This window comes from Archocentrus centrarchus, chromosome 24 (genome assembly GCF_007364275.1).
Source record: "Archocentrus centrarchus isolate MPI-CPG fArcCen1 chromosome 24, fArcCen1, whole genome shotgun sequence".
NCBI lineage: Eukaryota > Metazoa > Chordata > Actinopteri > Cichliformes > Cichlidae > Archocentrus > Archocentrus centrarchus.
The window spans coordinates 12,666,818-12,689,697 of record NC_044369.1 but is presented as its reverse complement, the minus strand read 5'-3'; the positions used below and the strand labels follow the sequence as shown (position 1 = coordinate 12,689,697).

The following is a 22,880-nucleotide window of genomic DNA, read 5'->3' as shown; positions in this document are numbered from 1 at the left end:
CCATACTGGGAGTTGTTTCACCAGAAGAGGAGCCTGAAAGCTGTAGGCGCTGCCTCCCATTCTACTTTTAAGTAATCTAGGAACCACAGCAGTGAGAACGAAGTGCTCTATTGGGACAATATGGTACTACGAGGTCTATAAGATATGATGGGGCCTGATTATTTGAGAACATGTACGTGAAGAGAAGGATTTTAATCCTTGTGCAAGTTTAAACACATGCACAAAGCTCCATCCTGGAATGTTATCATTGATGCTTCATATCTTTAGAGTGACCCTAACAGTATGTAATTTAACAGATACAGTTAATCATTTTATTTCTACACTATAAAATAAGAAAGAAAGAAAGAAAAAATGGAGAAGCATGTCATATCCTTTTGCTTATACAAACATTAGGCAATGAAAAACATTTCATTTTCTATCAATATACACTCAAGGTTGTGACTGAAGGAGTGCACAGTGTAAAACTGTACACTGAGGATTGGGAGGCAAAAATAATTTGGAAAATAAAATGTTTTGTTGTCTCCTGCAGTTCACCGTCTTCTAAAAGAAATAACTTTTTACTGTGCAACTGCAAAACAAAATCAGTTGTTTTGTTTTTTTAAGTGCTCCATTTTTCTGCATGACAACTGCTTCCTCAAACACATTCATACCCATTTCAGCTACACATGGCTTTTCAAATGAAACATTTATTTCATTAGACCAATGCATGCATGGTTGGCTAAAACAAATAAACACTGCACTGCTCTGTAGTACATCAATGTTTTCTGTGAAGAAACAACCACATACTTCTGCTTCAAAAGAGAGAGAGAGAGCAAGTGAACAAGATTCCCTGCACCACCAGCAAATAAGTCTTTCTAAAATCAATTACCTAAGAATATTGGTTAATTGATTTAATTATCTAAGTAGATTTACTGTGGAGCTCCACTCTACTGGCAAGGTCCCTGAGAGCAAAGCCAGGCTCTGTGATATTTATAATGAGGGGTTCGGATTGTGTATAACATTGCTGTTTATTCATAGTATCACAGTCCTGATTTTTTTTTTTTTTTTTTTTTTTTGGTAGTTAGGCAATATTAAGCTTTTGCACTGTCAACAAGAAGTCCCACTGGAGCCAGAGCAGTAATGAAGGAAAAATGTTATCACAGCCAGCATCCAGATCTGTGTGGAGGTTGGACTTGGCTGGGTGTGGAATTACAAAGGGCAAAGGAGCTCAATCCACCTCTCTCTTGTCCCTCATTATGGATAGTATCCCAACTAATGGCTACATGTTTCAGTCTGAAACCCACAAGCAAAGGTATGGTTCAAGTGAAACTTCTACTCCCCACAAGCTGTACCACAGTTATATGTAACATAAAATGACATGAGGAATTGAGGCTGGAACTTGAAGTTTGTGGAAAATCCATGCTTGAATATTTTCACTTTAATTAATTCAACAACTGGTTAATTAATGTTCAGCCTTAAGGTGTTACCATTTTCCTTATGCTACTTACACCTGTGAACAGTGTTTAAACAAAGGGATGAAACATGAACAAGTCTGGAGATTCACAAATGTAATGTCTACTTGCAACCAGAGGGGGTCACTGGAACCTTTTCTTCATGAAGTATGCAATGACAGCGCTACATGGCTGCGAGAGCTGACATGTTGAATTAATGAGTACCAAAAATAGACTGGGCATATGTTTTTGTTTGTTTCATGGGGATGAGGTAGTACGCCACAATACTTATTTTAAGATGCAGCATTAATTTGCATCTTAGCATGTCACTCACAAAATATTCTCCACAAAGGAAATTCACCACAAGCTCAGATCATACAATGTTCAGAGGAGCTGCAAAAAAAACCAAGAGCTATAGCTCAGACTCTACAGGCCTCAATTATTATACCAACCATCAAGCAAGGTGGTGGAGGGGTGATGATTTGGGCTTGTTTTGGAGCCAAAGGATCTGAGCAGCTTGCAGTCTCTGCATTTAACTCATCACACATGCAGTATGTAGCACACAGCACAACATGTGCAGCAGGGGGCAGCTAGAAAGCTAGGTCCTTAAGTTAAGGGCCTTGCTCAAGAGCCCACAGTTCAAGGATTTCAACTAGCATCCTCTCATCCTCTAGGCCACTGAGTCGACCATGAACTCCTCTGTATACCAAAGTATTCTAGAGTCAAATATGAGGCCATCTATCCAACAACTAAATCTTGTTTAAAACCGGGTCATGCAACAGGACAACGATCCCAAGCAGAGCAGCAAATCTACAACAGAATGACTGAAAAAGAAAAGAATGAAGATGTTGCAATGGCCCAGTCAAAGTCCAATCTGATTTAAATTCTGTGGCAGGACCTTAACAGAGCTGTGCATAAATCAATGCCCGCAAACCTCAATGAACTGAAGCAACATTATAAAGTAGAGCGAGCTAAAATGTCTCCATATTGATGTGAGAGACTGATAAAGCCATACAGAAAATGATTACTTCAAATTATTGCTGCTAAACGTGGTTCTTCAAGCTACTGAATCATGGGATGGACTTAGTTCTTCACACGCTACATTTTGGCTTAAATTTTATTAAATAAATGACATGGTGTAATATGTCATGTGTTGTTCATCTGAGGCTGTATTTAAACAATTTTAGAACCTAGTAAGGACCAGATTTCTTTTTATGTTTTGTTACATAAATCTTTGAATTAAAAGAGTGAGTAGCTTCTTTTTTCACATGATTGTAATCCAGATAAACATAGTCTGTGTATTTTAATTCATCAACAATATTTTAAAGATTTTTATATAAAATTAGTGTAAATAAGTCAAGACAAACCAAGCATAGCTTCACCTCTGATAAAAACTTGCCAGAAACTGAAACCTTTGATCCATGACTGTTTTTCCATAGCAGTACAGGAACATGTTATCAAGTTCCTGAAGATAGTAGAAGACACTCTGATGTAGGGCAGTGTTTTCTCAGTGCTCTCCTCAAACAAGCACAGTACAGTAGTTTCGACTTGCAAAACAAATCAAGCCTCTTTTTGGCAATAAACACATGTGAATAAACATTACAGGACAAAGCAAGTCACCATTATGCAATATTTTGCAAGAAATCAGACATCTAGTAAACAGTAGTTACAATTATTCATCAACTGTCAGGGATTAATATGCCTGCCTGGCTTTTCTTTACATGTTGCACACCCTCATTTGGTTTTGTAGGACTCGTCCTAAGCCACAGTCAACAAGTTCAGTCTTGACCAAAGCAAAGAAACTGCAAAAACATTCTCCTACGGCTCCTATTTGTGCAATATTCCTGGCTCTCAAGCTAAAGGAAGCTGAGAAAACAAATATTTGGTTATTGCTATTGCCATTACTATTCAATATGAAGCACACATCCACAGCTGTTTGACACCCAGATATACCTACATGTACATGATTGCATAGAAAATGTTTGTAAAAGACAAACACAGACATTACTTAATAATGACCATCTGTCTCAATGATGCAATTGATAGTGTGTTATTCATCACCTGATTGGAATCAACACGATTCATGTGTTGCACATCCTCATCCAGTGTTGCAGTGGCCACCCAGAGCCACTGACCACAAGTTCAGTCTTGACTAAGTCAAAGAAACTGCAAAGATTTTCTCCTAAAGCTGGTTCATCTGACACTTGGGTGACTTCAGATATAGGAAGGACATAGGTCCAGTACTAATGACACATCAGATTTTTTTACTAAAAGTGTGATTAAAATTATTTAATATGTGCTTAAAAATGATTCTTAAAACATTTTAACATGAGGACCATTCCAAATACTCACACTCAGAAAGTATATACTCTAAACCTGAGACATCGGCTTAATGTAGGCAGTGACACAATGAGCCAGTGTGATGAAACTTTCATCTGTTTAAAATCCTGTGCAATTTCATTCATTTGCAGGGTGAAAAATAATGAAAGGAAGCGTAGAAATAAAGAAATCTGAGCTCTGGATCTTTCCATGACTAGTATGAAAATAAAGTGCAGATATACTCACCTAGTAACATGCTTTATTTGAGGGTAAGACTGCAACATGCTGCCTTACTCGCAGGTTGTTTCCATAAAATTTAAAAAATTAAAGCATTACACATTTTAATGATGCCTTAATAATGCAATTTCCTTTTATAAGCCAAAACATCTGGAGTGAAAACTTACAACTTATTGTTGTTAGGGGGTTATAGGGGGTTAATGAGTGCCATTTTATAAACCAGACATTTTATTAATTGCACATTGCTAGTAGCACCAGGTTGGGCCACCTTTTGCCTTCAGAACCAATTTAATTCTTTGTGGTATAAATTCAACAAGGTGCTGGAAACATTCTTCGGAGACTTTGGTCCATATTGACATGACAGCATCGCACAGTTGCTGCAGATTTGTCAGCTGCCCATCCATGATGCAAATCTCCAATTTCACCATCCCAAAGATGCTCTATTGGATTAGGAGCTGGTGACCGTGGAGGCCATTTGTGTACAGTGTACTCATTGTCATGTTTAAGAATCCAGTTTGGAAGCGGCCATCAGAAGATGAGCACACTGTGGCCGTAAAAGGATGGAGATGGTCAGCAAAAATACTCAGGTAGTGGCATGTGTGGCATTTAAATGACGCTCGGCTGGTATTAATGGGCCCACTGTGTGCCAAGAAAACATTCCTCACACCGTTACGCCACCACCTTAGCAGTTCACACAAAGCAGGATGTTTTTTTCCAGTCTTCTGTTGTCCATTTTTAATTAACCCATGTGAATTGTAGTCTCAGTTTCCTGTTCTTAGTGCCACCTGATGTGCTGCCACTTGTGTCTAAACAATACTGGCTCATTTTTAATATGATGGTAGCAACAAATTTTTAAATTTGAGACAGGGCCATATTTACCACTGTGTAGCATGTGGAGGAGATGAATGTTGTTCCATTCTTCTCTCACATAAAATTTTAGCTGCTCAACAGTCCTGGGTCATCTTTCTCATATTTTTCATTTCATGATGTGCCAGATGTTTTCAACTGGTGAAAGGTCTGGCCTCCAGGCACGCGAGTTCAGCACAGGGACTCTTTTACTACATTGTAATAGCTGTAGTATGAGATTTAACATTGTCTTGCTGAAATATAGATGAAAAACATGTCGCTGGGATGGGAACACACTTTGCCCTAAAACCTGTATATAACTTTTGGAACTGATGTTGCCTTTCCAGATGTGTGACTCAACTTTGCTCAGTTGATTTTAACTGAGCTTCATGCCCAGAAAAGGCATACGTTCACTACAGTGATAGTATGTTTTTAATGTTATTGCTTTAGATGTTAGATTCAACTCATTGTCATTGTGCACACAACAAAATAATCGTTCCAGATCACTCATCCAGAGTCAAGCATCTGCAGGGACAGGGGTTTGAACCGGCAACCCTCTGGTTACAAGGCGAGTGCCTACCCACTGCACCACTGTGCTATTTTATGCCTAATAATAAAATCTCCAGCAATGCCATTTCCCTCTTTTATTCTCTAAATATCTGGTCCATATTTATCACATGTGGGCACAAAAAGGGAGCACTTAAATCTTTTGAACCTTATTGATTTGGTGTTCTCAGCTCAGCAAATGATCACTGTTGCAGACTGAACTTTGGCTTGAGCTCAAATGTCCATTAAATAAATAGGAGGTAAAAATTTTCCCCTTTATTTAGGAAATTAGCTATATTTTTAAAGTGACTGATACATAAATGAAAATGTTTGCAAGATATCTTCAGGTTTCAGTGATGGTCATAAATTCTTTCTGATCAGTTTATTTACCATAATTCATGTACTGCAAATACTTGTAGCAAATAACAACAAGCCAATGCAGAAAAGCTTCAACCCAGATTTTTAATTGCTGTTTTAAATATCCCCTTTTTTTCTCTTTTTTTTTTTTTTTTTTTATTAAACTCATAGCAACCTTACTGTCTACTACTGTACTGTTGCTAAATAAGATGATTTGTTAAATTTAGTACAAAGATGTTAGAGTGAAGAATGAACGTTTCTCTTTTCTCCTGACATTAATGGGGCTTAAGCTAAAGAAACAGAAATATCAACATGAGCCATCACTGATTTTTTTTTTTCTTTAAAAAAAGTTATTCCCTAAAAATGACTTTTAACTATCACATTTGCTCCTATTTCCATAAGTGTATTTCATCCAAATAGGCTACAGACTGTACTGTAACCCCTTTGCACAGTACTGATGTTACTCTTGTGTAACATCAGCTAGTTTCCTTGTGTCTGATTGACTTATCTTGAATTTGTTTCTGCTGTAATCCTTATTCAGCAGCCTTCACGGGCTTCTCTTAGGAGGTGAAAGGTTAGACATAAATACTGAGACGCCACTGCTGAGCTTTCTTTGCATCCAGCCCGGTTGCCACTGGAGGTGACCAAATCTCCAAGGGGTTCTTCCCCACAAGATGCTATGAAATCTTGCCACAGTCACACCATTTAGCCCGTAATTCTGAATGCACCACAGTGAGCTAGAAATATTGTCAGTAAGCAGGTTATAAATTACTGGCTTGAAGCTTGATGCTATGTTAGATGCTACAATTACGCCACACCCAAATCCTAGACTAAATTGTTGGAGTTGGGGGCTGCATTGTATAAAATGGAAGAGCCAGCGTGGAGAAAGAAAAGAATGGAAGGATAAAGAAAAAGACAGAACATTTATAGTAGCTCTGCTGCATGGATTTTTATCTATTCCTTTAAAATTTTCCTCTTTCATCGCATATACTATATATGTAGAATACTGCAGTTTAAATGTACACTAATTGTTGTGATAGTGCACTAATTGTGCCATAAAAATCCTGTTCAGGGGAGTTATTTTGACTTTTTCATTCAGGTATTTCAGTAATCCAACTTCTTCTGGAATCAAACTTTTTAGGAAACTGAAGTTCAACTTCCTCCCACCACACTTTCCACCCCAGTCCCAGTGATAGAGGAAACTGCTTATTAAAAAGGATGCAAATTGAATTTGAGTCAAATAGCTTCGCAGCTTTTGTTCATTTTATTACATAAATCATATGAATTTTTATCACTTTCACTATATATTTTCCCCTGGATGCCTAAGTCCCTCCCTGCAGTCCCAGTCTAGAGGTCCCACCAACCACTCTGAGAACCACTGTACATGGACAGAATTTCTGATGACTGGTTAGGCCCATAAGAGCCCTATCTACTATGTCATAAAGGACCTAATGTTTTAAGGCATTTTAATATGTGCTGATAACACACTTTAGACAGCTGCACACTAGCAGCAAGTGACATGGGTTCAAGTGCTTAAGGCAGTCATGAGGCAAAGGTGAGAATAATTGTGTGAAGGAGGCCTTTGTCTATTTGCTGTAGATTTTAGTGCGAAAACTATATTTAAAGAGCTGTGCTTTTGTGTTGTGCAGTCACGGGTTTGAAACTGGAAAAGTCAAAAGTGAAACCTAATTCAGTTAGCTGAACTGACTGCCTGTTAGAATGAAAAACAAGATGGCACACACTATTGAAATTAAAGCAAAATAAACCCCTGATAGCACAAAATGTTTTTGAGCACTGAGCTTTGAGAAAAGCAAAGTTGTTGACTGATGAGTAATAGTAGTTGTTTAATTTCTTTGTTGTTATTGTCTTTAGATAAATGTACATTCAGTAGGAGAGATGCTATCCAGCTTGTTACCAAAATGACCAAAACACACCGCCTTGTTTAAAGTGCCCCCACCCTCAGCCATCTCCTAGCAGCTGAGTGCAGGAGCAAAAGGGTTAAACACTCATATAGATTTTTTAGCATTACCTACTAATGACCTCAGGATGATCTCAAACCCTAAATAATAAAACAACAGGTCATTTAGAATAATCACTGGCCACCCCCACCCAGTGCTGACAGACAGTCTTTTTACCTTTGGCCTGCCACAAGGACTGCTCAGACTTTGGAACCAGGGCAACACATTTGCAAGTCCCTGCAATCACATACAGTATAACTGGAAAGCTATAAAAGCCAAAAGCCAAACGGACAAGGATTAGTCTTCAGAGAAACCAGGGGGACTCTCCTAACCTTAAGGCTTCCAGGAGCTAAACCCATTATGTGGGGTCCCAAGCTCTGCCTTGTGCTGCTTCTGGGCACGTACACACTAGCCCGTAAGTACTGTACTTTTATTCAGAAAGTAGTGGAATTTTAAGAGTTAGATTTATCTGTGAGTGTAACCTATTTGTTTAAGAAAATGTAATGAATGCTTTTTTCTCAACATTTAAAAAGTTGGCAATTTCATTTAAATGGGACGCATGTATTTCACAAATTCATGACTATGAAATTTGGTGCTGCTTTATGTCTCTTTTATTATTATTATTATGATGATGATTATTATTATGATGATTATTATTATTATTATTATTATTATTATTATTATTATTATTATTATTAAGAGCCAGAGTTCACTTCTGCGAGAAGAGGACAAATGCATTTGTGTTCACATAAGGGCATTTGGCATAAAAATCGAACATGCGGCACTGCCTGCTTTGGCACCCAAAAGTTGTATAATTATTGTATTTAATTGTTTACTATTGTGTAGTTGCATTGTAACAGCAGCTTGTGGGGATTTTTATTCATATTTTTCAGAGCAAGATGCAGGAAGTGTTGAGGAACCATCTCCAGTCTGCTTTTGTGAGTTTCTTTTTAAGCCTTTTGTTGTCACTGTTTTATGAGTAAACATTTTATAAGATGTCAGTCAACATGATAAAGCTGCGAAAAAAAAACAAAAAAACCCCCCAGAAATCTTGAAATACTCATTGATAATACTGATTATTTTTCTCACTTTCCATTATGCCTAAAATATGTACAGTACTGAGCATTAAACTTAAGCCTCAGTTTCATAGAGGTGGAGGAAGTCTGGTTCTACATGTAAAGGTTTTGTTTCGGTGGCCTTATCCTGGTATTTGGTAAACTGGTCGCTGATGTTCTAACTAGTTCTGTAAATGCTTTAATTTCCTTTCAGTGGCCAAACGATACAGGAACTTCAGACGATTTGTGTACAACTATGACGCTGAGACTTTCAACACTGTGAATGGAGCTACAGACAATAAGAGCGGCCCCAAAGTCTCCTGCACAGTAAGTCTCACAGCTCAGATCACTACTGCAAAACAACAATCTCGTGACCCCGAATGTAAACGAGAAGTATCAACAAACTGTTTGTTCTGCTGCACAGGTTGAGGTTGATGTGCCCCAGACCTGTAGCTTCATCCTACGCACAACAGAGTGCTCTCTGAGTGAGATTGTTGGCGTTAATGATGAGGGGAATCCACTGTATCGTCCTGCTGCTGGAGCTGAGGCTTTCAAAGCCGCCATGGCAAAGTAAGCCATCTCAGAAATTATCGTGCAGTGTAATTGAGGAAATAAAAGAGTGACCCGAATGACAGGCTGTAAATGATGATCTGTCCACGTCAACAGAAACCCTCTAAAGATCACAGTCGAAGGACAGACTAGTGTCAAGCTCTACCCTGAGGATGATGAGCCCGTCAACATCCTGAACATCAAGAGGGGAATTGTCTCTGCTCTCATGGTGCCTGTAATGGAAGAGGAGAGGAACAAAGAAATGGTAGTTCCCCTGTCTTTTTATTGCTTGATTTACTAGTTTGTTTGTTTTTTATATATTTTTTTTCTAAGTTCATAGTTAGCAGTTAAATCAGGCCAAGTGGAGCCTGATTCAATTTGCTGTTTAGTCATGCAAAGATAAGTTGCACAAGGAGCAGATAAGCTGGCCCAGTCACCTGTGATAAATACACTGCTATAACATAATGTTCCAACAATGACAATCTTCAGCAGCAGGTCAAAGTCCTAGATAACTTTATCTTGTTATTGGCATCAGCTGCTCTCATAATGGGGGGCAATCTATCAGGATCATTGATTACCTGACTGAGGAGATAAGCGAAAGGACAAAAAGCACGTCCACTAGTCCAATTCTTGCAGCTTCAATATTGAATTGTTCTGAACATCCTCATCGTTTCTAGCCCACCGTGCACGGAGTGTGCTCCACCGACTTCACCGTCAACAGCAGAGAGGAAATTGCCACTGATGTGACCATCAACAGGGATCTGTCCAGATGTGACTGGTTCACTGCCCGCAGGCAGGATACCAGTCCTTTGGCTCTCATTTCTGGCATGGTAAGAGTTCAAACAACAATCTGGCACTGCTACTGCAAACTCAAGCCACGAGTCAAAGCATCAGCACTCAGTCTTCAGTGGAAGAAAATATGTTTTCATTACATTTTAAAAAGCACCCAAGCTTTATTTTCATTGTATAAAACTGGACATATACTCTACAAATCAAATACCCATTCTATCTTTCACACATCATTCATAGACTACATCTACTTTTTTTTTCCAGCAATCTGCTTCCTCCCGTCATCTAACAAAACATGAATATTTTCTTGTTGCCATTCTGTCAGAAATACGGCCTGTCCAAGCTGATTGGGAGCACTCAGAGTTGTAACTACAAGTTTGACAACCAGAAGAAGCACATGACCAGTGGAATCTGCACAGAGAAACACATCTTCCTGCCCCTGTCCCACGAGTAAGTGTTATTTTGACTTTTTGTATATTTGTGTGGATAGTTTTGTGAATGATATCAACATTTAGTTTCTTGAAATCTAATCTTGGGGGGGGGCGGGGTATCTCCTCTTCTGCAAAAAAAGGAATGAATATGGAATTTCTGCTATGGTGAAGCAGACCGTGACTCTGAGGGCGACTGCCAAGATCAACGACAGAATCTTTGATTACAGTGAGTGCTTCTGTTTTGTGAAAACAAATTTTGTAAGATATAAATAAATAAAAAATAAACATCCAGATTCTTATATCTTTCTTATTGCTTGTGCTTTATTTCTGTACAGATGAGGACAATGTCAGGCATTTGCACATGGATGTTGCTGAAGACAAATCCCCCGTGCAAACCATGGATGCTGTCGTTGCCACAATGCAGGAGCTGCACTCACTGCCAGAGACCACTGAGGGCGAGAAGCGTGCCGGCCTTTTCCGCCAGCTGGTGTCAGAGTTCCGTGGCCTGAAAGGTGACATCCTGAACTCTGCTATTGTTGAGATGACTGACATTTCCTCCTCTCTGACATGGCAAGCTCTGGCTCAGTGTGGCACCCCAGAATGTACCAGCGCCATGCTAAAAATTCTCAGGACCTTTAACGAAGATGCTCTTGAGGTTGATGCTGTTGTCTACGCCCTGGGGCTACTGCCTAACCCTTCCCACCTCATGGTGAAAGACTTGCTGGCAATGGCTCAATACAAGCAGAGCAAACCCATCATGTATGCCTTGAGCAATGCAGCCAGAAAGTAAGTGAACATATATATGAAATCCTCCTCAATGCAGTATCTGTTGTAAAATAATACATAATCCCTAATGTCTGTCTTTGCCTCTAGACTGTACAAATCTGAGGGAGTCACCCCAGAGATCACTGCTGTCTATGAATACATTGCTTCCCTTCTGGGTGCAGACTGTGCTGGGGAAAAAGAGCTGACTTTCCTGATCTTAAGAGTAAGTAACCAGCTGTGTATTTGTTTTTTTGTGGGAACATTTAATTGCATGATTTATGGTTTGCTTTAATATTCCCTCCAGGTTGTCGGTAACATGGGAGATGCAATGGAGGCCGCTGATCCTGCTATTAAGACCACCCTGCTCAAGTGCATGAGGCAGCCTACAACCACTTTGTCTGTGCAGCTGGCCGCCATCCAGGCTTTCAGGCGCATGTCTGTGACAGATGAGGTAACTAACCAAATTCCCCTTCCACATAGACTTTTTCCTTACTTCCTTGATTTATAGTGTAGGTAGACTGTAACTATAAAGACCATTAAGTCACTGTTGGTTTTCTGTCCAGGTTCGTGTCAACCTCCAGCGGGTCAGCCAGTACCCCAAGGGTGCTGTGCAGAAGCGTCTAGCAGCTTACCTGATGCTGATGAGGAACCCCGAGGACAGTGACATTGAGATGGTGAAGAAGCTGCTTAAACAGGAGCAGAATGAGCAGATCAAGGCTTTTGTGTCCTCCCACATCTACAACATCATTTCCTCAACTGATTCAGAGACCAAAAAGTAAGCTTAATGTTTTGTTCTGTAGAAGTACAACACTGATTTCAGGACACGTCTATTTACATGTACTTTGATTTTCATTTTACTCTTAACCTTCACTTCAGGCTCGGTGAGAAAATAATGGATGCCCTGCAGGACACAGATGTTTCCACCCACAACGACTACACCACAAAGTCTCGCAGCTATGAGCTGGGAGTGGCACATGAGAGCATGGCGGCCAAAATTCAAGGCGATGTCATTTTCGATCCCAGCAGCACATTGCCAAGGGAGGTCTTGCTGGAAACGACCCTGAAGGTTTTTGGCTACAGCATGGATATTTGGGAGGTATGTATAGTGCTGGTCATGTGCAAATATTAAATGCCATTTTGAATTGCAGTTTTACACCTACTATGCTAATATATGCATTAACTTTATTCATGGGTGTCTTAATATTATTTGATGGGACCTAAACCTAACAATTCCTGGTTTGTACTGTATTCATTTTATTTAATTTTTTGGCAGGTTGGCATGGAAGGAAAAGGCTTTGAGCCAACTATTGAGGCTTTGTTTGGCACAAATGGATTCTTCCCTGATACAGTGTCCAAGGCTTTGTACTGGGCTGAAGACAAGATGCCACCAAAGATCAGAGAAGTTCTGGAGAAATGGGTTGCTCCCCTGAAATTAGAAGGACAGAAGGTAAATCATTTGTACAAGTATTTATGTTAAACACTCTTAATCTGAGTAAATTTATCATTTCCACTCTCACCAACACATCTAATATATTGGCCCCTTTTTTCTAAGGTTCCTGAAAATCTTGTAAGAGAAATTGTTTTCAACCTCAACAAGCTGGTAAAAGATCTGCAGAACCGAGAGTCCCCAGAGGCCATGGCCTACCTGAGGCTTATGGGAATTGAGCTTGGCTACATCAAGAGCAATGAACTGAGGTCTATTGCTGAAAATGCAATAATGTATGGAGAAATTTTCATGAAAATAATGCCTACCCAGGTAGTGTTTTGTATTCCTCTTACCAATTAATATAGTGGCTATACAGATCGTTTTCTTTACCACTGAAAAATTGTATTTATTCATTGCTCCTGTCAGGTCATGTCTAACCTGATTTCAAGCACTCGTAATGAGATATTTGCCCATTACATCTTCATGGACAACAAATTCATGATGTCAACAGCATCTGGCTTGCCTCTGACATTTGCTCTATCAGGCACCTTTGCTCCTGGTGCAAAGGGAGGACTCCGCATGACTCCAAACATGGTAAAGTTTCCATCTTTGTGCTTAGAATCCCAATAAAATAAGGTTGAGTTGGTGCCATTTTAATTGTTTAACATCTCTCAAATGTCTGTTAAAGTAGAATTTGCAATAATAATAATAATCCCAATAAGGTAGCAGTGCTTTTCATTTTTTCACACACCTATTAATTTTTCTGTGATCTGTTTTGGTTTCCAGAAGGAGCTGGTGTTCATGCCTTCTGTTGGAGTTGAGTTCATGACTCAGATGGGAATCCATATGCCTGAATTTGTTGTCTCTTCAGTTGAGATGCACACCAACATGTATCATGAGAGCGCTCTCAGGGCAAAAATCACCATGGAGCGGAACCAGGTCAAGCTTTCCATCCCCGCTCCACAGGGCACCACAAAGTTTTTGAGAATCAGGTAAAAATTTCAGAAAACCCATTTGAGCATTACATGAATAAAGTAAATGCTATTATTTGGTGTTGATTATGTAATTATAATAATGTTAATAATAACAACAAAGAAAGCCCACTACCAAGGGAGCATATTGCATTTCATATATTCTATGTGTTCAGTAAAACTGTTAGAAGTTGTAATCTAATTTCACTGTTCTTTGTTTGAAATAGCAATAAAGTTATGATTTTGGGTGCTGGACACAATACAGTGATCCCACATGGACTGGGTGACTCAAGCTGCAGCCCTCTTTTCTCTGGAGTCAAATACTGCACAAAAACACTTCATGGTGACACTCGTGGCAAGACGGCTGTTCCTTACTTCCCTCTGAATGGAGAGACTGAGTAAGATGTTCTTTAAAAAAATTTTTTTTTTTTAATGATAAATGGAAATGGAGATGTGGGTAACGATGCCTTGAATTTGATAATGTGACATATTTCATGTTTGATGCAGAATATTGTTGGTAAAGTGGGATACGGTTCAAAAAAAGATGGGCAAATACAGATAAGAATACCCAAAATGTGGCATCACCTTACTTCACCTAATTGTTAGGTGCTAGGTCAGGTATAGAGATGGAAAGATTTTGGATCATGTGAAATGGTGTTTTTACTTGGATATGTAAAATTATAATTATTTGAGTAAGAACAAAAGTACTTTTAAGAAATTTTGATACTTTGTATGATAATACTGCAACAGAAAAAAAATAGAAAATTTACCAGAGACTTTATTTTACCCCCAGGTTTGCTCTGGACATCAAGCCCACTAATGAAGTCTCTGAGTACACAGCCAGTATCACCTATAGCGAAGAAAAGGACGGCCACCAGAAGGTTCATTCTGTGAAGATGGCCCTGAGAGCTGAAGGTATGAATATTATTTTTGATAAAAAGCTTTTATTACAAATTAGCTGTAGCTTTTATTTCATTTTGTTGAGTCATACAGATCAGAGATCAGCTTCTTCTGATTTTGTGACTTCAGGTGCTCAGCCTACTGAGGCAGCAGTCACCATGGAATACAACAGGAACAGAAACACGTTGACCACTCAGATCCATATACCTGACTTTGATGTTGAGGCGGGTGTTAAAATTGGCATGGCAGACAGCAATGCCAGAGGCAAATCCATTACCCTCGAGATCTCCAACAAGAACGTGCCACAGCTCACTTTGACTGGCCGTGCCAAGTGAGTAAACCCAGCGCTGCCTTTCTTTAAACTCTTACTTTACTATAATTCCACTGATTTCTATACAGGAATTAACTGCTTTTGTATTATTGATCACAGACTTCAGGCAATGACTGATGGAATGCTGCAGCTTCAGCTGTTAGTCCCCTCTCTCAGGACAGATGCCACAGTCACTGCTACCATGAACAAAGTTGAGGGACTCACCATCAGTAGTGATGTCAAGCTCCCAGAGATCTCCTCCATCCATGCAGTCACCTTCAAATATGGTAACTTTGCTCAAGAGTGGTAATGGAGCTCAAGGATTGATCAGGCACAGTTCCAAACACTGTCTCTTTGGTCTCACAGGTGAAGAACATGCTGAGGTTCAACTGATGTCCAACATGAACGCTGACACTAAAGTCCCATTGCATTACACTAAGGCCCTCCAGGCCTGGCTCAGGAAGATTGCAGAGGATGTTATGGACCAGCAGGTTGTCAAGACTGATATGAAACTACGTCACATCCTCAACAAAGGAATTGAGGTAAAAAAAAATATATATTGCACTGACTTAATTATTATTTATTAGTTCTTAGTTTTTCCTGACTAAACCATAAGAAACATGTTGTGTTTTCATCAGGCCAGCAATATCTGGATGGACAAAGTCTCAGCTGATTGTCCCTATATGGAGAGCCTGAGGAATAGCATAGCTATGATGGAAATGCCACCTGTGCCTGAAAACCTGTTCATGAACCTGTAAGTGAAGCAAAAACGTTTCTTAGTATCTTCATAATTGTTTCAGTAATAAGAATCTTTCAACTTTATCCTGAGTAAATGCAACATTTTAACAAGTCTTCTGCTTTCATCATTTCAACAGAGAAAGCACTCTTAGATACCAGTTCAACCAGGACCGTATGACCATCAGTATCCCACTTCCTCTTGGAGGCAGATCATCTAAAGAGCTAAGGATACCTCAAACGGTCACCACTCCACACATTTCCATGCCTGAGTTGGGCGTAGATTTTGCCCCACGGGGAATCCAGATCCCAACGTTTAACATCCCATCTGAATATGATCTCACCCTGCCCCTGATGGGTATGGTGGAAATGGCTGCCAAAGTCAGCAGTAACTATTATAAATGGGAGGCAACAGTATCTGCTGGTAACAACACTGCAAATTCTCCTAACTATTTGGCCAAGTTTAACATCGTGGCTGACAGCCCAATCAAACTTCTCTCCTTCTCAGCTGCAGGTAATTTTATCTTTATGCTTACAGAATTATACATTTGTTATTTGATACAGCAGAAAAATATAAATAAAAGCTAATACAATGTTTTTTTTTTATATCTGTCTGTTCTAAAGGAGCAACAGAAATCACTGACACAGCAGAGGAAACTATGGAATTCACTCTTGATGGTTCCCTGAATCACATGCTCATCACCACAGGTTTTAATGTTCAAGAAAGCATTTCAGTCACAGATGGTGTGATGTCAAGAGGCCGCTACAACGTGCACGCTGTCGCCCCTGTGGGTCTGGAAACCTCCCTAACTATCACTACCCAGATGACCTTAGATTCAAGCAAGCTATTTGGAGATGTTAACACAAATGGAAGTGTCACTGTTGGGCCCATGACTGCTGCCACCACCTATCTCCACACGTTCTCCATTGAGCCAGCGAAGAAAGAAGCAAAAATGCAGAGTTCACTGAATGTGGTGTCTGAAGCCCTGAAGGTTGAAAACAAGATGGAAGCATCATATGCAGAGAAGGAGCTTCTGTTTGACTTTAAAACTAATGTGAACAGCGACCCCATATTGCACACCACCAAAGTTAACCTCAGGTACAAGGATCTCAAGTTTACCATCCAGTCCAATTGTGAGACACATGCTGATGACAGGATGCTTCGGAGCCAGATGGAATTTGCTGCCTCTAGAGGCCAGGCCAGTCTCAGGATAGAGAATCAAGCTGATGATACAAGGAACCGTGTCTACTCACTGCTTACTGGTTCCCTTAATCCCTCTGGCTTGGAGCTCAATACTGATGCCTCCATGAACATCTTTTCAAGTCTCGCCTCTCACAAGGGCGCCTTTTCCCTGAACATGAATGGCCTGACCACCAGCTGTACAACAACCGCCCAGCACAGTCCATTCACATTTGAGAACATTTTCCATGGTGCAGTTGACACTTCCAGTGCCACTATGTCGCTCACAACAAAAGGAGGCATTAAAGAAAACAAAGCTGAGCTCACCATTGCAGGAAAGATTGCAACAACAGAAGTCTATCTCAACAGCAACTTTGAGGCTAACCTCTTTGACATGAACAGCAGGAACAGAGTGAGCTTCAGAATGAATGAAAATGGCTTGACCCTCTCTAACAACATGGTTGGAGCTTTCAAAGAGATGAGGACTGAAAATACCAATTCACTGTCTCTTACACTGAGCTCTTTCACCCTGCAGTCCAAGACTGACAACGTACTTGACAGTAGCAACTCTTACAAGCATGACATCACAGTCAACATGGGCCTCTCTGCTGCCTCATTTACTGTGAAAAATGACCTGAAGATAATGGAGATTAGCTTTGTGAATGATGCCAGGTTCAAGGCAGAGCCCTACAAAATGGAGCTGACTGGAACAGTGACGGGAGCTTTCTCAGAAGAAGAGCTCAAAAACACTTATGAAATCAAGTTTATTGACATGGTCCTGTCTGCAAAGTCCAATACCAATGGTAAACTCCTGGGAACTCACATGACACATACCACTGATATTGAGGTTGCTGGCCTGACCATGAAGTTCAACAATGTGGCTAGCTTCAACTCACCATCTCTTCACCTGGACAGCAAAGTCACAACTGTTGCTGAGCCCTTCACTCTGAACATTGATTCCATTTTCAATTCAAATGGTGAGGTGCATCTGTATGGACAGCAGAGTGGCGAAATATACAGCAAATTTCTCCTGAGAGCAGAACCTATGCTTTTCACTCAGTCATTTGAGTACAGAGCTTCAACCACTCACGAACTGGAAGGCAGGCCCACCATTAAGACAAATATGGACAACAAGTTCAGCAGCATGCTGAGCCTCCAAGAGCAAAGCGTCGCACTGAAGATGACATCTAAAGTAAACGAGCATGCCTTTGAACAAGGAATGAGTGCCTACAACAATGCAGAAAGAATGGGTATTGAAATGACAGGAGCAGTCTCCACTCCCCTCTTCAGTGAGGCCAGTGAAAATTATGCCATCTCTGGATTTGTGAAATATGACAAGAACAGTGACAGCCACTCTCTCCAGATCCCATTCATTGAGCATCTGCCCGCAGTCATTGAAAACATGAAGAGCACAATGATGGAGCTGATGGACCGCAGCATTGAGATGCTAAACGAAATTAACAACAGGTATGAGATCAGTGCCAAGTTCCAGATGAAAGTAGCAGAACTGAAGGAGGCCATTGACAACTTTGACTTCAACCTCTTTGTCCAAGACCTGAGAAAGTTCATCAGTTCGATGGAAAACATCATCACAAAACTGACAACCAAGCTCCAGACTGACAAAGTCATGAAAATACTGAAATCTATCAAAGACACAATCATGACTTGGATGAAGAAACATGACATTGCAAACAAGTTCAACATGATTTATACCAAAATAGAAGAAATTCTCTCCAGCTTTGAAGTTGAAAAAATGATTGGCGCCTTCATGGATGAGGCTGTTATAATTATGAAGCAGTATCAGGTCAGGGAAAAGATTCAGCGTGTATTTGATGCTCTCAGGTCAACTGACATCAAGCCTTTGCTGAAAAAAGTAATGGTACCTCTTCAGGAGCTTGTAAATGAGCTATATGCCTTTGACTTCAAACAGCTAATTGATGACATGAGTGACTATTTTATGAGAATGGTCCAGAAAGTCAGATCCTTTGATTATGACACACTCACAATGAAACTGCAAGAGAAAGTGGCAGATATAAGCAAGATCCCCTGTTTTGGAAAACTTTATGGAGAGTTCAGAGTTACCTCACCTCATTACAAACTCACAACCAATGCTGACCTGAGGAACACCACAACAATTTCAGACACACCAGAGTTCAAAATGAACCTCAAATCACAGGCTACATCTACTTTGCAAATCCTTAACTTCATTGTGGATGCCAGTGCACATTTATCTGTGCCCAACATGAATCATTTGTCCATCTCTGAGGTCATCAAGGTTCATCAGTCATGTCTTAAATTTGACCATAAGGGCAAAATGACCCTTTATGGTCTGACAGCTGAAGCTTCTGCTGAAACTAATGCAACAGCAACAACTAAACTCTACTCTGCAGCGCTTGTCAATAATGCGGTCTTCAACATGGAAAATGGAATTTCTGTCACCGTGACCACTAACTACAACCATGACCTCAAATTGCCTCCCCTCAACATCTATAGTGAAATTAACATTAATGAAAAGGTAGTTTTCCTGCTTAAAGATGGCTTCATCCATCTGACCCTTAATAATCTGGCCAGTGAAAAATATGCAATTCAGGACTTCTCAGATGAGGCAAACCACAAGAGCGACTTGGAGATGATCATGAATCTCCACACAACCAAAGTGAGTTTTACCGGAGCAACAGACAGCCGCCTCCTGAAAATGAATCACAATGTTGTCGCTGATATATGCATTTTCAGCCACGTAACTGTTGATGCCAAGGCTGAGACAGAAACACCTTTCATGAAAAACTGTGTTGCAGAACTCAAGCTTGAGGCAAAGGTTGAAGACATGAAAATTTATTTCACTGCCTCTCGCAGTGTACAGCTGGTTGGTCAGGTTGAGGGAACTCTCTCAAACTCAGCCCTTGTTCTGATCACACCTAAAGAGCTTAAGTTTGATACTAAGAACATGGGAAATGTCAAAATTGACCTTCCATTCAAGGTGTCTGGAAAGATCGATCTCCAGAATGACATTGCTTTCACCATGAACTCCAAAGTGCAGCAGGCTAGCTGGACAGGTCTTGCTAGATTCAACCAGTACAAATATTCACATTACTTTGCCATGGACAACAGTGAAACTGAAATTAACATATATTCCCAGATCAAAGGAGATGCTAATCTTGATGTACTAATGCAGCCTATCACCATTCCTGAAATTACTTTGCCATTTGTTGATATGAAGACACCAAAAGTGAAAGACTACTCTCTGTGGGAGGACACTGGTCTGGGCAACCTCCTGACCACAACACAGCAAACATTTGATATGAACTCCAAGCTGACATATACTAAGAACCATGAGATGATCACCATGGACATTAATGTGGATCCAGTCATCAATGCCATTAACACCAACTTCAAGGCACTGCACAAGAAAATGGTCAATGGAAAGGCCAGGGTTGCAGCCATCCTCACTACATCATATGACAAAGCAAAGGAAGAGTATGAAAAGTATAGCATTGAGTTGCCTAAAACTATTACTGTCCCTGCCTATAAGGTTCCCATGATGAATGTTGAGACATCTACTTTCACAATTCCCCTGCCTGACTTTAGTCTCATCACAATGCCCACTCTGCATGTGCCCTCCGCCCTGCACAAGATGACTCTTCCAAAAATCACCCTGCCAAAAATTCAGAGCGTCAACATCCCAGTTATGGGCGATGTGGCCTATGAGTTCTCCGTGAAGACACCAATGATCACTCTCAAAACTAATGCCAGCATCCTCAAGCAGGACACCATCACCATCAAACTTGTTGCTTCCTCAGCGTCTGAATTTGAGATCCTGAATGGAGAGATCGAGGGCAACACCAACGTGAACATAGTGGGTGGATTTAAAATGGCCTCTCTCCTCACTGTAAAACATTCAATGCTGGAGGGACACCATGACAGCACAGTCTTCCTGACTAGTGAAAATGTAGCTATTGCCATCACAAATACAGCAAAGGTCAATGTACTTGACCTGACCATGGAACTCTATCAGGAGATTACTGGAAATCCAGAGGAAGGCCTTATTGTCTCAGTGTCCAATCCATCTGCAGGACTCATTGCAGTTCAGATGCAGGCTAAGCGGCCAGCACAAGTGAAAGCAAGACTCTATGGTCGTTACCCCGTAAGAGAACATTTTATTATTTTCCGCTTTCTAATAAAAGCTGATTTTTTTTTTTAATATTTCAACTTAAATGGTGTATTTTTAAATAATTAACCTATTTGTTTTATGTGTTCTTTTTTCAACAGTCTGAGCCATCCACAGATATCGATATCATGGGTCTAAAGATGTCTGTGATCAACTCTGAGAAGCTGACCCTTCAGACAACTTGGAATATGGAAATGCCATACGAGATGATGCTTGGAGTGAAGAAACATGTGCCTGCAGTGATGGAAAAAGTGTCTGAATCTGCTGTCATAACATACAACGAGGTTAACAAACATGTCAGAAGCCTCGAAGGTTCCTTTGCACAGGTTAGAAAACAGGGTAAAGTGATGTTCAAGAAGGCTGTTAACAGCCTTGAAGCAGTAAAATCTTCTAAGTTCGTGACAACTGTCACAGATAATACTGTTTTCATCCTCAAAAAGTACCAAAAGAAAGTTGAAAGGTTCCTTGATGCACTTGTTAAATTTCTGAGAGAGACCAGGTTCAAGGTTCCTGGCTATAAAGAGAAGCTATCTGGGCTTGAGGTCTATCAGAAATGTAGTGCTTTTGTTGCTGATGTATCTGAAGAAGCTGTCCAGAAGATTCCAGAGTACTTTTCTTCCATGTTTGCAACCGCCCTTGATTATTTCAAAGCCACTGAATTCACCATTCCAGGTTCCAATCACATTGTCAGTGGAAGGGCAATTCTTGATGATTTGTTGGTAGCCTTGAAGAAAATCCAGTACCAAGTGATTGTTACTGTGAGAAAACTTGGAGATATCCAGCTGGAGGACATTATAGAGAAATTATCAGCAATCATGCAGTTTACCATCCAACAAAGTGAGAAGCTTCTCCAAACTCTAAAATCTCAGAATCTGGAGACGCTTTCTGACTTTGTGAGTGCTGTGTACAATGATGCCATGAACTCTCCTGTTCTGACTGATGTCACCAAGCAGGTCGAAGAGGTGCACAGAATTGTTCTGGAATATCTAAAAGCTGTGGCAGCTAAACTCCACAGTATTTTGGCCGATCTGTCTAGTGAACAGCTCACAGCTGATGTCCAGTCCTGGATTAACTCAATGGTAAAAGGGATTAATACTTTCCACAACAATGTCATTTCAACCTTGAAGGAAAAAAGCAAAAATATTGAAAAATATGTGAGAGTAAGTGACCAAAAGGTGGAGGTTGACATTCCGCTGCCATTTGTTGCCTAATTCAACTAAGTGACCATAGCTAACAAGGACAGTGGTTGTAATAACTTTCTGTATTTTGTAACCAACAATGCAATAGTGAATCTATTTTCATAGCACCAAACAAAACTGAACAGTAACAATGATGTCTGTATAATGTTTGTTCCTTTACTAGTTTTCAAATTGCCAATTTTGTTTATTATTTCACAGCAGGTTCCCATTGCTCCCTTTGTGTCTTTTACTATTTAAAAAAAATCCCTATGTGAGGGTATCAATAAATACAGTTTGTACTGCATTTGTGTCTGTGCATTCCTTAAATGTAATTTAGCATAAGTGGTTGAAAAGAGTGCAAGCTAATGGACTATGAATATTGCTCCAACTCATTGGCAGTGTCATGTTTTTCCAAAGCATTCGAGTTGAAATAAAAGCTGTTTCCACAAAGCTCAAAACAATACACCCCTGACATTAGTCATTTCTATCCTCGGGTCTAAATTTAGATGAGACACAAATAGCTCCTCTCACACACACACAAGTTCTTATAATAAAACAATCACAATAAGTGCAGAAACAGAGTCATTTTGACCACAGTTAACAATAGTTAAAAGCCCAGCCTTAAAATGTACTCACCCTTTGGAATAATGGGCTTATTTTGTCTGGGGACAGCTAAAGGCCGTGTGCCATGAGATGTGGTGGAATAAGTATACGGCTCATTGCTTCCAGTAAA

The 22,880-nt window shown here is 40.1% G+C and overlaps 1 protein-coding gene across 1 annotated transcript; it reads left to right on the top strand.

Moving 5' to 3' along the window:
* Nucleotides 1-7,993: 7,993 nt before the first annotated feature.
* On the top strand, nucleotides 7,994-22,451 carry LOC115774127 (apolipoprotein B-100-like). Its single transcript, XM_030721216.1, has 26 exons — nucleotides 7,994-8,108; nucleotides 8,587-8,631; nucleotides 8,963-9,075; nucleotides 9,173-9,318; nucleotides 9,415-9,562; nucleotides 9,975-10,127; nucleotides 10,412-10,536; nucleotides 10,658-10,743; nucleotides 10,853-11,303; nucleotides 11,391-11,505; nucleotides 11,587-11,733; nucleotides 11,846-12,057; nucleotides 12,159-12,378; nucleotides 12,556-12,729; nucleotides 12,835-13,038; nucleotides 13,135-13,302; nucleotides 13,495-13,700; nucleotides 13,907-14,077; nucleotides 14,473-14,594; nucleotides 14,709-14,910; nucleotides 15,010-15,176; nucleotides 15,256-15,431; nucleotides 15,528-15,643; nucleotides 15,765-16,138; nucleotides 16,249-20,945; nucleotides 21,071-22,451. Exons 1-26 carry the CDS (start codon nucleotides 8,054-8,056, stop codon nucleotides 22,178-22,180), a joined length of 9,903 nt encoding a protein of 3,300 aa, XP_030577076.1. The 5' UTR covers nucleotides 7,994-8,053; the 3' UTR covers nucleotides 22,181-22,451.
* The last annotated feature ends 429 nt before the right edge of the window (nucleotides 22,452-22,880 follow it).

Excerpts from the sequence above, each read along its gene's own strand:
- LOC115774127 (XM_030721216.1), top strand. The coding sequence starts at position 8,054 with ATGTGGGGTCCCAAGCTCTGCCTTGTGCTGCTTCTGGGCACGTACACA. Across the intron at positions 9,563-9,974 it reads AGGAGAGGAACAAAGAAATG|CCCACCGTGCACGGAGTGTG; the intron begins GTAGTTCCCCTG and ends CATCGTTTCTAG. Across the intron at positions 15,177-15,255 it reads TGCAGTCACCTTCAAATATG|GTGAAGAACATGCTGAGGTT; the intron begins GTAACTTTGCTC and ends TTGGTCTCACAG.